Genomic DNA, 14246 nt, shown 5'->3' with positions numbered 1-14246 from the left:
CCAACCCACAGGTAAATTCTTGCTACTTAAATACCTTTCAGTATAACACGACACATCGATTGAGACACCGGGGTTTATTTGACCTAGGGTACCTTCAGGGAAGACTGCAAGTTGTACATTCTCTCGGAAGTCCCAAGCCGCAATCAACTCGATCAGTATTTGCCACTCCTATAACCCCTCCCCTCTCTCTCGCCAGCAAAACAAGGCCACTAAGTCCCATTTCTGGCATTTACGACGTGTCCTCTCTCGCATTACTAGTATACGTTTTCATTCACCTACCTTGCCACTTCTGAAAGTTGTGAAACGCGTCACTCTTAAGGAAAAACCGCGCCTTTGAGGATTATTAACAAGTGTAACTTGTGGTCGTTTGGTGATTAAAGAAGACTGGCGCACACTAAGACCTAAACTAGCTTTGTCACTTAATGTGGACGTGACGTACCACCAGGAACTCGACTTCCGCAGCTGCACCGTGCTGACTCCACACATGCACCATGCATGCTTCTAAATCATGGGAGGAGAGGAGTAAATTACTCACTACCTCGCAATGGCCGAACAGAGACGCTATGGAACTTAGTGCAAAGCGTCAAACCTTGATTAAGATCATGAACACAGACACCGGCATCCGGTATTGTGGTGACATTGCCAACGCATAGTCCAATTTCGGGCACAGTAGGCGGGATCAAAATAGATGCAAGTGGCTGGATCACAGCGGTGGACATTTCAAATTGGTCCACTCAACACAACCGCCTTAAAACGCATTACATAAGGGAATTTGAGTGAACTCCGAAATATCACCCCAAGTGTGGGATCCTCACACATTTTGGGTGGTGGGGCCTCCGAGTCAAGTGAATCTGTGAAAGAAAGCCACACGCACGTCTTAATAGTGATTTCATTGTATACGTCAAAAGCAGTAGGGTGAAGAGGAAGTTTGAAATGCATACGGTAAGGTCGCTGAGAAGAGGCTTGAGTTGAAGACAAAGGGAAAGGAAGGAGCCACTGTGGAGAGCTGAGGAGCAGGACAGTGGAGCAGTAAAATGAGAATGAACATAGGAATGAAATCAACAGCATCTTATCGATATTCAGTCACATATGTATATATCACCACAAATTAGCGCAGCAGTTGCGGTTGAATCAATTGAGGGAGAACGAGTGGGAGGCACATACAAAGGGTAAGGGGAGGGCAACAGAAATCAAATGCAGAAATCCAGCTGCATTTTTACATCATCAGTACCATAAACAGCAGCATAACCATTGTCAGAGATGTTTGTTAGTAGTCTTAGAGCACTGTTCTAGTTAGTAATGCCCACGCACACGCACACATATACGCACACACATGGAAGAAGCGACCGAGTAGAGTGGGGCAGAGTAGAGCCGGGCTAGTGTCGATTGGATATGGAAGATCACAGGTGAAAAAGGGAGAAAGTACGGATCCATACACCCTTTCCTATGAAGGGTTGAGGAGAGGTGGACGAGGCGGAGAAGGAGAAAGACGGATAAGCGGACAACAATATGGGTCGGAAAGACGAAGCACGGATTCCATTATACCTCTGCATCCTTCCCTTTCCTTGCTTCGAGCATACACACCCGCGAGCATCTTGGACATGTACAGCGGAAGTGGATATATGGGTGGTGGTAGCAGTAGTGGCGATTGGGCGGAGGGCGTTATTGCACACATACACGGAGTTCGAGAGGAGGGCGGTTCCGGCACTCCAGACGGAGGGCGCTTGGAGAACGGGTGAAGCAGACAGGCAGGCAGATAGACGAGGGAGCAGGATAGGTAGGTGGATGGATGGAGGAATTGGAAGGGATTGTCGCCGGTTTCGCCGTTACTCGTTGGTTGCGGAGGTTGTCGGAGTGGTGGTACCGGTAGCAGCAGCCTTGCGCTTCTCGGGGGAGACAGGAGTATGCATACGGTCGCTGCTGGTGATATTAACCCCTTCAGAGACGGAGAGCAGGGGCTGCTGCTGACTCGGCCTAGTGGCATGGTGACGCAAAGCGCTGTAGTCCGAGTTCACGCAATCAAATGCCACGAACACGTCTTGTTCCACCGCAGCCAATTCGCTCGAATGATCCAGTGGCGTCAACACTGGTTCCTCATTTGTGAAATCCTAAAAACGTTGAAATCTGATGCATTTAAATCTTCCAGTGAGACAATCCCTGAATTTTGAGACAAATCAGAACTGGGATACAAAAGTCGAAAAAAACAGGCTACATTGTTAGGGTGGAGGGAAAAATACATACCTTATCGAAGTTGGTAGTGTCGAAACGGGAGCGAACTTTGGGTCGGAAGGGAGGACGGATTTTGCGCTCCTCCAGCAATTTCCAGTCGATCTCCCTGAAAAAGGGATGACACTGGATCGCCAACTCACCGCCCTCGGTCATCCCACAGCCCAGCCGTCGGGCCGGCGACTTCAGCAAAAACTAGGCAACACAAAAAAATAACTACTATGAGCTGCTGTCCCAGTCCCGAAAAATCTCAAGGCCCTATTCCTCTTGTACCAAGGAGATATCTCCTCTAACTCGATGGATAAAAATTTTGCGCGCGCCGCGCAGGGGGTATTTTAAGATGCACTTATTCCAGCAGCTTTCAAATGGGAAAAGATGTTACAAATGAAGAGAGTTTGAAAGCTGTGTGAAATATCCTAACTTCTAATGCTATTGGGAAGACGAATGATATTTGTCCATTACAGTGACTCTTTTGAAAATAGTCAGGAATGCCAGTACGCAAAGTGGGATATAGCATAGCTTGCCGATTCATGCACTGATTAACAATAAAATGAACTTAGTTGTGCACGGATGGAACAAAATCACGCGCTCCTTCTTCAGTAGACCAGCCTGGATCAGCAGCACACCAAACCCGGTTACTTAAAATAAACAGTTTCAAATACGAAGAAAAGGTGGTTAAATAGGATGATCATAGATGAAAACACTAAAAATCAAGTCTACTCTAATTTCCATTCGAAAATCTGGGAATTCTTTCGCGCGTATCCACAAATGACCAGCCAGAGCGATCGTTCCTTTGGGGTTCGGAAAATCTGGCTATCAAACTTTTTATAATACTAGGGAAACTGGAGTTGGCAGTTCAGAGGAAGTATAATTCTATTTTAGGATGCGATCTAAATAAGCAAGAAATCAATGGCTGGGCCTAGTATTTACGAAATGACCCAAAAACGGATTGTCAATGTGATCACATAATTATTAATGACAGCGAAGATCAACACACAAGAACGCGCGGTCAACTGTATACCAAGAGGCGCAAAGGTATAAAAGACAGACAAGTCAGGGACTCGTCACTGTATGCACCATTAGCATTATGCATGGGCAATTTTAGGGTCAAATGATGATGCCGGCGGGGGTTATGGTGCTAATGTATGCAGTCCACGACCCGACTGAGGTGGCAACGAGAGACCTATACCTCGGTATCGTCATCAACAACAAACTCGCTAAAGAGGACAGGGCAGACTTAGATCACGAGAAGTTCGATTTACCCCTCAGCAAGCTGCCTATTCGATGAGTCGAAAATTTATCCCGATTAAGAGTAATCTTAGGGGGTAAGATAGCCAGAAAATTTAGCAGAAGCTTAAACACCATAAATCATGGTGCTGGCGACAGAAATTTAAATAGCTATTAATTATGTCCACAAGCGAAGCTATGAAATATATTCCCTCTGGGTGGGCAGCGTGCAGTGAGTAGGTTGGAAGAGAACCCACTTTAGAGAGAATGTCGACGGCATCGTCCTGCAACGACGAAGGGTACTTGACATCACCGTAGGAGATGGCGTTGAAGAGGTCCTGCTCCGTGTCTCCCTCGAAGGGTGGCGCGCCGGCCAGCATCTCATACATGAGCACGCCCAATGCCCACCAGTCCACGCTAAATCCATAATCCTGCTCGGCTAAAATCTAAAAGTCACGTGGGGAAAAGTAGTAGTCATCCAGCTGACGCGCCTACTCCATTAGTCGAAAACACCTCGCCTCAATGCAAACGGAAGGGTTTCCATTCATATTATACCGAGAAGTACACCAAGAAAAAAATCAAACTACATATAAAAACAATTGCGACCATAGCAGACTCATTAAATTAAACGTTCCAAAAAAAGAACTCGTTAGACTAGGGTTTCGACAACACCAACTTAGTCAAAGCACAGATGAAAAAAATTAGAGTAAAACTCTAAACCAAAATAAGCGGTCAAAGCAAAATCTCCGTATAAAGTAGGAAGAATGAATGGACTAATAGTACCTTAGCCGTAAGAAGATGCTCACAACAGTTTTAATAAATCAACCATTCTTCTGTAAATTGAGTGTCTTTACGAGCGAGTGCATATATCCGCCGGGTTCGCGACACAATAAAAATACCGTCACACACACACACCCACAGGAATGCACAACCCATACGCGCACACAAACCTAGACACAAGATCACATTATTATTACCTCACTAGATAACTGGGCGGTCAAACCTTATCATCAGCGTCCGTATTTGTCTGCTCTTATGAGTATTTACGTCCCCAGGCCAGTGGTCGTCACATGACTCCACCGGGTATGTGCGTGCCGCCTCTGCCACGCACCTTGCCCTACCCCACTCTTCACACAAACACAGTCAAGACTGCTAGATTACAGAAGTTATGAATATCCCAGGTTCGGTTCAAACGAACAGCATACACGCTGGAGGTATCTAGCTTGTACTTTGCTAGGAGGACTCTCGGGGTACAAAAGAAAGCTCAAGAGAAGCACAGAGGATCCCCTTGAAAGATGCACGGGAGCTCTACAATCTAAGAAGTAGTGAACAGAGCATGCGTGCATTAATGATGGAATATCATGGCTCCCTTCTGATGACATAAATTGAAGAAGAGGAAAGGACTACCTCAGGAGCAATGTAGTCAGGAGTGCCACAAAAAGTGGAGGTGGTGACACCCGGAAACATGCCCTCCTTGCACATGCCAAAGTCGGCAAGTTTGCAGTGCCCCTCAGCGTCGAGGAGGATGTTGTCAAGTTTCAAGTCCCGATATACAATGAAGTGGCGATGGAGGAACATTAGTGCAAGAATTACTTCAGCAGCGTAAAAACGAGCACGCGCTTCATCAAAGCGACGTGCCCTCTGGATCTGGAACATCAGGTCGCCGCCGTTCACGTATTCCATCACGAAAAATAGACGGTCCTGCAGCCAAAAAAACACCGCTTCATCAGTTTTGAAATACCAATAAGTCCACAGATAGTACCCGCAGGCGATAAGGCGATACCAAGCTAACTCGATGCTTTTAAACACATAAGTTGAAGTTTGCTAGACGACCGAATGTACGCAGTTCAGCAGGTATTAACGACTATGCAGGTAACTGGATGCTGGGATAGGGTCGAAAAAAGCACACTACGCCATTGTCCAAGTTGATGGCTATGCTTTTACTGGTGTATATGACACCATCGCCAACAATGCCTCAAAAGATGGACGAAGAGCTAAGGTGTAGACAACCGACTCAACTAGTGAAAAAAAAAGGTTGTATGTATGGGTTTGAATATACTAAGCTGCACCCACATGTAGAAGGAAGCACTCGAAAAAGATGTTATTTTCCTCACAAAAGTGTTCAAGATGTGAACTTTTGGTTTACAAAGTGGCACAGGCCCCGATCTGGATCCGCATTGAAGCGATAAACCCTTAAATAGTGGGAATCACCTCGGTTTGGAATGAGCAGTAGAGCGCGGTGAGAAAGGGGTGCTGAGCGGCCAAGACGAGGATGCGTCTTTCGGCCATGGTGCACTCCACATCCTCCTCCTGAATGATGACGTCCTTCTTGAGGATTTTTACGGCGAACACCTCGCCGGTGGCACGGTGCTCGGCCAGCATAACCTTGCCGAAGCTGCCTTTGCCCAGCACCTTGAGCAGGTTGAAGTCAGCCAAGCGGGGAATGCGCGGTACGAAGTGCCGACGACTCATTAATGCTGAGCCCGGTCCCACGGCGCCCAGTGTCACCTCTCCCTCCTCGCCCTCCTGCAACCCAATAAATGTGTGCACGCATCGCATCAACCTCTAGCATGGAAAAGGCACTTCTACATTCATTGTCCCCAGGTGCCAGTCTCCAATTTACCGTTTATCGAGACCACTTATTTACCAACCTTCTGAACTTACCTATCGGGGTATGTAGCCGGACTCCAAGTCTCAACATGGGCCTCGCTCTACTACTTGTAACCAATGTACCGCAACTGCGTTTTTTGACTTTTAAAAGAGGAATAAGGGGTATTGCACTATTTGCTCAACCAATCTGCCGGTGGAAGGCAGATGGCTTTAAAGTAGGCCTCGTTGAACTCAGTAGCTCAGTATCTCGATCCATGGTTCATACATGAACGATTTCCACTGAATCTCACACATGAGGTGATATTCATATAAACCGTTTTGTAAACAAAATTGCACAGAAATTCCCCTTCGTAAGCAATCACTTTTCGACTTTTCGATACAGTACGCCACAGGTCGAGTGGTATGTGGAGGTAGTTTCCCGTAGCCGAAATGAGGTTTTTATCACTAAGGCCCAACGACTGTGCGCCGAGGGTTTTTTTGTGCCATTTGTAATATAGACCCCATTTTCCACCCTCTATCAACGTAAATAGATGCGCACCATCACAAAAAGGCAGGGCGGCAGTTTGAATTGAGATCAAGCAAAACGGAATGCCATTTAAAACCACTTCGCCTGGAAATGAATTGCAGGTGAGGGGTGAGAGAGCACTTAACTTTTACAACAGTGTGCACTCTTACCATCATAGAGCTGGGCCGGTGGGCGATCAGGCCATGGGCGACGGAGTCCTTACTCAGGTGCACCGCGTTGAGGTCAGGGACAGCCATGTCAGAAGCATTTGGTGTCGTCGGAGGCATCGGGATGGGTGAACTGAAAGATCTCTCGTGCGGAACGCATCCACTGCTACCGCTAGAGGGAGGAGAAGTGAGAAACTTCTCCAGCGTTATACGTCAAAATAAGCAACCGACTACATTGCTGTGGACACTAACAGAGTACATTGAGATCTTTCGGGTGCTACGACCCTACGGTCATGCTATTCGGTTGAGAAAGAATTATGAAAGTTTAGGACACCCATAGTGAAATCTTGACGCACAATTCAACAATTGGAGTAGGGAAAAAACTACTGCAGGTGCGGCGTAAAGGTACCTCCCAATCTTGTGTGCACATCTATAGGGGACGAAGAGTGCATGCATTGCGCACATGGGAGCGCGCGCAAGCACGTCGACCTCATTAGGTGTTTGTACGCCCTCTATCCCCACCAGAAGCGTGTACGCACACCCACGGACGGATGAAGAGGCGTATCTGTACTAGTGGTGATAGTAGTGAAAGCCGGGCCAGAGTGTACGCACGTTTTAGGGTAAGCCGAAAAACACCTCCATTTCATCCAACTTAAGTGCTACAAAATTTTGATGAACTTCAAGCATAAACACATGCGCCCCATGGCCACCAACGCAGCAGGTGTAATACGGGGGTGGAGGGTATTAGGAGGGTGGGAATAAACTCAAGATTACGCCTGAATGCAATACAACTATTTCAGAGGGCTGCCACGGCCCGAAATTTCCAAGATTTGTGATGAAATACGTAAATGATATGCCGGAAATATCCATAGATGCCTGGCGTTTAATGAAACGACAAGTGTCAAAGCATGAATGGTACATGCAAATGACATGAGCCGGAGCTAACGTCATATAATTTAAAGGCAGATGTCGTTAAAAGTAGTGGTGCAGATCAGTAAAAGTAACATGTAGGAGCCATTATTGTAAGCTAGTATTCAGATCGACTGTAGCGAAGGGAGACCCTTACGCTTCTCCATTCGCAAAACAGTTGATGCCCCTTCTGAAATTGGGAGATGATAAGACAGATGTATAAAAATGTACACTGCGTCTGCTAGCGTCATATTCATACGGTCAAAATTCGAATTGGTCTGTCGTTCGCGATTTCTAGACGATTCACGCCGAGGTGTAAGAAAATATTGCTTCGATAAAAAGGACTGCCCACTTTTAAAAAGATAACAATAACAATGATAATATGACTTCGCCATCCGGTGAAGTGAGGTCAATATTGAAATGGGACCGTAGTGGGTACCATCTATTAGCAACAGGAACACAGGAAAAGATTCAATTGGGAGGCTTAGTACAATACCAACACAAAATTAATACTCATTTGAGTAAGAGGAGCAAGCAAGCATTTCTAAAAAAGCACCAAAAGTGGTTTCTGCTTTTACAAAGGTAAATTGCTGTAAAAGTATTGTGAGCTAGATCAGAATGGATGAACATATCCGCAAACTTGCGATGCTGCTAGCAAGGAATGTACCTTGAATCTTATAAAAAAGATGTAAGTGAGGTACTAAGTAACTAGTATAGCTGATACCGGGGATAGCGGAGTATAAACTCGAGCAAAATGAAGTGCCGGTGGACACAAGCGAGCCACTGCTGACAATTAAGCACACGCTAGGCTAATGTTGGGGAAATTGAGGACGAACCGGTTATAGCAGTCGTACAGTCTTGTGACTTGGTAGATCGGTACATTATTCATAGATCAACTTGCAATCATCCGGAGAAGCCACGAGGAAAACATGGATGAGATTGATTCATTTGTCATTTCACTGCAGAGGGTTTGGCACCATGCTCTAGACAACCCACAGAAGCGGAAGCGTGTAGGCTTACCAGGGGTAGAGCTCGGAAGCTTTGAGGTCGTGGTGCGTGGGAGCGGAGCGCACGGAGACCTCGGCGGCGCTGGCGGCAGCGACCGCCTCCGCGCTGAGACCGAGGTCGGATGGGTTGAGACCGCACTCGCGGATGGCGGTGATGAGGTTGCGCGTCTTCACGCCACAGTGCGAAGCCACGTTCTTCTCGCAGCGCCGATGGATATTCGCCTTGCAAACCTCGCATTGCAGGCCCTGACGCATTATACCAAAGAGGAGAGAGCCACAGTGCTCGCAAAACGTCGGCAGCATGTACGTGTGCACTCGGAACTTATGCGGCACGTTAATGTTGAAACGATTCTGCAATGGATGTGCACAATGAGATTAGGCCATGATCTAGGAGTCAGCCAAATGCTCGTCGAGATGCTGAGACAAAGAAGGACAGCACACACCCAAATTGAACCATAGAGATACTCGAGCAAAATCGTGATAGCTGTGAAAAAAGGCACCAGACGAGTAACAGATCTTGATCTGAAAATCGAAACAATCTAAGAAATTGGGTCATTACCAGTCTCAGTGCAAGCCAGCGCATATTTAAATACAAACAATGGATTAGAGAAGAATTCAACGCGTGCTATTGAAGGAAGGATAAAGGCGAAAAATAAACTCCTCCTAAGAAAACTAAATGCCTTCGTGAACAGTTTCCTGATTTTGAAGGTATGCTAGTCAGCAATTAAGCAATAAAATTTAAATAGCATTCTTTATTTTCCTTTTTTACCAGTAGGACAACCATTTACGCTTCGAAAAACTCCCAAAACCATAGACCTTCTGTGGTTGGGAATTTTCACATGGTCAACAGATTGTTAACTTTTGGAATCGCAGTCCTGAGGATTTAGCTTTGTTTGGCAGTCTTACCTCGCAATCGAATGAGTGTCTGAACATCCGGAGTTGGAATTTTAAGGATAAGCTTCCTACGATATGGTTTAAAAAGGTTTGCAGAAAGAGAAAAGTGTGCAAACAGTGCATGTGAGATCCAGACACATGAACACATTGGTTAATATACTATTTCCTGTTTTTTTTCCCACGTGGCAGTCTGTCCATACACTGGCACGTGCCATGCGTAAATATCGTTCGACTCTGGTTAATTTAAAGTGAATCCAGTTGGCCACTGTCTGCACCCTGCTAGGAATTCCAACCATTTAAGCAAAATCATCCAAGTAAGATAAAGAAGCCTCTTGTTTTGGGAATGTCTGAGTCTGACATGTGAATAGGAATGCCCTCGGACTTGTTCATTGAAGAAGTATGTAACGATTTTATGAGAAAGAAGGCGACTTATTTACATACTTTTACATATCTTTAGAAAACGTCGAAATATTTAGGTTTAAATCAAGCCAGGGAATAGTAGTGTCTCTTGGGGGAGTGAAAGTGATCAGAAGTGCTCTAATTTATTGATGGACAGAGAGCATATTTCGAGGAAGCAGACTGATAATTGAGAAGGGAGAAATGCACCAAGACCCTCTTTATCAGCAGTCTAGTGGGTAAAGACAGTGAGGGTAATTTATGTTCTTGCAGAAACGAGATTACCGAAAAGGTTGCAGCATAGCTAGAACATAAACAATGTTAGGTAAACACAATCACGAACGTACAACGGAGCCGATTAATCATTTGCAATGCAATTCCTTAAAATGTTATAAAGCAGTGGCTCAACACACCCGATGCGATGAATCTGCATTCATAGAAAATGCACGAAAAGTGGCCTCTGCAAAATTAAGATATTAATGAACACAGAATAAATACACTTTAATTCAAGGCTTCGAAGTAAAGTGGATCGCCACGGAGGAGATACATGGAGGGTGGATAATTCTGGAAATAGTTTATGCAGAGTCCGTAGGACCAAAAACAATTATTCACGAACATTAAAAATGAGAACTTTTTGAAGAGTGAAGCGAAAACCGACAAATTAGTGAGCTATGCATCAAATTGAACTTTAGAATCAATGGCGCGTGATAGTTATTTTAGAGGAGCCATATGAAGCTGAACTAAACGAGGTACACAAGATTAATGCGCATATCAAGCCGGTCGTAATGACAGCAAAAAAACGCCATGCTACGACCAATCAACAGATTTGAGACGATGAGTGAAAACAATTCGTAGATAATCTTTAAGAAAACTTCGGGCCGTCAACACACTGTAATCCATCAAGGGCTTATCCGGATGGATATGGCAAAATGCTGCAAAGTGCAGCATAGAGACAAGCGCGCACGCGTATACAGACTCTATTAATAGGGTGAAGAAGCGTAAAAAAGGCACGCGAAAGCACACTAATTTCCCTCCCCATAGTTCTCGCCGGACCTCCCGCTTGTGCGTGAGCGAGTGCGCGCTCACGTGCGTTCGTTAATCAGCTCGCCCGCCTGCCCAAATGCCCGCTCATTCGGCCGTTCTGGCTCTATCTGGTCGACAACATTCCCCTGGGAAAGACTCGAATTATCTATCTTCAAAATAGACCTCAAAAGAGTAAGAGAAGGGCGTCTCTTAAGCTGCTAACCAGCGCAATAACCCCCTGCGAAAGATCATGTACCTGGGAAAGAAGTTGCAATAGGCACAGATACTTCAATTATCCTTACATTTATCTTTCAAAACAAAAGTCAAAAGTAAACCCACTATCTGCGAAATGCTTAATTCCGCAACAGGCCCTGCTTGAATTCTTCCGAAACATCAGGTGTGATCTAGTGGCAATAGGCATTCACCGGCTGAAAGTTTGAAGAACTTCACTGTGAATAGTTTGTTTACTTGATACAGTACTGAAAAACTATTCGAAGATAGTATTCTCAATGGAAGAGTACAACTTCACAACAAGAAAAAAAGCATAACAAAATCAATCAAAATTAGGGATTTTATGCCCTTCTTCACAGTACCCATTGGTAGCTCCAGTACACAAAATCTTGTTTTTGCTTTGATGACCAAACATGATAATGATTACAAAAGTTAACCTGTAGTTGAGCGCACTACTGAGTATCTAGCACGACTCAGTCTGGGGCAGATAAAACCTCAGCATCTTGTGATAGTAACAGAATGATGCATCAGTGCAAAGCACCGCAAATCCAAAAGGGTTTGTCAGATTGCCGGGATCGGACTTGTTTCCCAAGTTCAAATGAGAATTCAATGTACATTATGAAGCAGGGCAATGCAGGGATTAGATAATTGATGGGTTATAGGGGAGGGAGGGCCGAAAATATTGAAATGAGGCCTCGAACACTGAACACGTAAAAAGTAGAAAACGAGGTTAGAAAAGCCGTAGTACTCACCTCTCAGGAGACCACAATTGCCTGTGCGTGCGAAAGGCAGAGGGAACGAGTAAAAGTGGTTGATACGAAGCAAAAATAATCAAACATTGTAGAACGCATATATACACATAATCCGCATGGCAGAAAAAGGAAACCATTGATAATTACCTGAAGAACTGCGTTGGAACCCGTAGATGGCGCCTTGACGCCTGGACACTGAGTAATCACGTTCTGATAACAGCGCTTGTGTACCACACAGGTGCACACCTGACACTGGTAGGCCTGGTTCCATAGGCCCCAGATGAAGTCATTGCAGAGGGAACAGAAGGTGAACTGTTTCAGCACCGTAACCTGCAAATGAGAAGACATCAGTGCAAACTACCAACGTGGTAGTTCCCAATAAAAACAGCATACATCCAGTAAACGACGGCAAAATAAGCCTCAGAATCCACAACAGATGGCACGCCCATAACTGCATTATTCTTTTTAACTACATCTGATTTTTAAGAGATAAAGTACATAAAATGGGTAGGATTGTTTCCCGCCAGCAGTCAAAATAACAACATCACGAAATGCAAAGTTTTTTGGGGATTGCTGGAGCATTGTGAATTGCCTTTCAGGAAATAAATCCATGTTCAAGGTGAGGGGGCGAAACACAGCAAACTGTGATGATGCTTTACTGACGCAATCTGTTGTGTCAAATTGTTGGGCAAAAAAGTGATCTAGGTCTTCTCGCAGGCAGTAAGCATAGTTTACAAGGCACGTTAACTACCTTTATGACTTCCCAGGCTTATACTATGGTTTGGCAACCGGATATTCTACCAAGGGGTAATTTCAGATACCACAGATGAGGATGGCTATCAATCATGGTTTAATTCAGAGGCAAGCAGAAACTCCAGCTACAAATTCTTCTGGGAAATTTGAAAATGTTACGCATATTGCTGAAAAAGATCCGCTCACGCACGAGCTTTTCTTTTCACTTGCAAACAGACATTTTGATAGTTGATAGACGTTACACGGTATAAGCACATGTGTGGAGTTGATTATGAAGAGTATTTTTACATTCAAGTATTTTATACCGACTTCTCCATTAAAATCGCACATATTGATGGGTATATCGGGAATTCCAAAAAACTGCGTTAAAGGAGACAAACAGCTACACGCTATTGTTGACGTCAATGGGTTTTGTTCTGCAAAATATTGGTCAGCACAATAAACCAAATCAATTAGTTGTAAAGCTAAATAATAGTAAAGGAGTAGATTACTATGCTCTTGCTCGATTTCCTAGCATGAGTAAAGCGGCAGTGTATCATTAACTTTTCTGAGGAAATGGTAATGGTAAATATTGATGCAGAACAAAGCGATACTTCAAAACAGTTAACCATGCAAATTGCAAAAGTTATGACCAGCAAATGTCTGCAAACTGTTGCTTTGGTACACACGTGCTTGTCAAGACAAAACCATGTATTCCGAAAAGCATTTGCATAAAATGCATTGATATAAATAGATTCAAACCTGAAATTTATGGCCTTTAGCTTGGTGAATCCGCCTTCGCAAAGCTCCCGCTCGATAATGCTTCGCATGGAAGACACCCCCACTGGCAAGAGAATTATCCTTATCAAAGGCCAACTTCGGAGGTTCATCTGTTCGTGTGCCAATGAGATCAATCTGCAACTTGAGCCGCCCTTGGGGTTCTAGATCCAGCCAAAACTCGTTGCCAGCACGGACATTCCGCATAAGGAGTTCAGCGATGGCCACGAAATCATCGGGCGGGATGGCGGCATCGTGGTAGACAGTGAAAGTAAGCCGCTGCGCACTGGTCACCTCCGCCTTCACGTCTTCCTTCCAGCGCGGTGAATTTGTCTTGGACTTGGTAGAAGTTTTAGCGATGGCGAGATCGTCTACCTCAATAGTTACGTAAGGATCTAGGAGCTCATAGAGCTTGGCTGCCGGACCCACAGCATGACGCGTGGCGCACGCGGTCGCCTTCAACTCAGTTGCCTCGATCACTTGAATGTGGATCGTCCCCGAGAAATATTCCATCCCACTTATATGTGAAGCTGGACTAGTAGAAAGAAATAAATACCGAACCGGCAAATCAGCTAATTGAACACAAACCCGAGATCATCGTATTATTCAGATTGCACAGTTCCACCACAATTGGGATAAACCCTCTCAAAAGTGTGGCTGAATTCACGTTGGTTTCGTGCATATATATACTCACAAATATGTATATAATCCACAAAAGTGACATGAAATATATGCTAAAAAGGTATTAACTGTTGATAAAAGTCGTGTTTGCAGAAAAATTTATCGTAGG

The 14246-nt window shown here is 44.9% G+C and overlaps 1 protein-coding gene across 1 annotated transcript; it reads right to left on the bottom strand. All coding sequences in view use genetic code 11, as the record gives it.

The window, feature by feature from the left end:
* Positions 1-415: 415 nt before the first annotated feature.
* On the bottom strand, positions 416-13969 carry EGR_00318 (Calcium-independent protein kinase C; the record flags this gene model as incomplete). The annotated part of the gene is made up of 15 exons (XM_024489567.1): positions 416-501; positions 590-698; positions 1678-1883; positions 1913-2108; positions 2242-2421; positions 3711-3899; positions 4861-5154; positions 5665-5979; positions 6739-6907; positions 8665-9002; positions 9095-9135; positions 9558-9613; positions 11028-11110; positions 12095-12277; positions 13442-13969. 15 exons carry the CDS (start codon positions 13967-13969, stop codon positions 416-418), a joined length of 2973 nt encoding a protein of 990 aa, XP_024356245.1.
* Positions 13970-14246: the final 277 nt, after the last annotated feature.

Source organism: Echinococcus granulosus (genome assembly GCF_000524195.1).
Source record: "Echinococcus granulosus chromosome Unknown EG_S00001, whole genome shotgun sequence".
Classification (NCBI taxonomy): domain Eukaryota; kingdom Metazoa; phylum Platyhelminthes; class Cestoda; order Cyclophyllidea; family Taeniidae; genus Echinococcus; species Echinococcus granulosus.
Note: the sequence above shows the minus strand (reverse complement) of the source record. Positions and strands in the feature narration are given on the sequence as shown.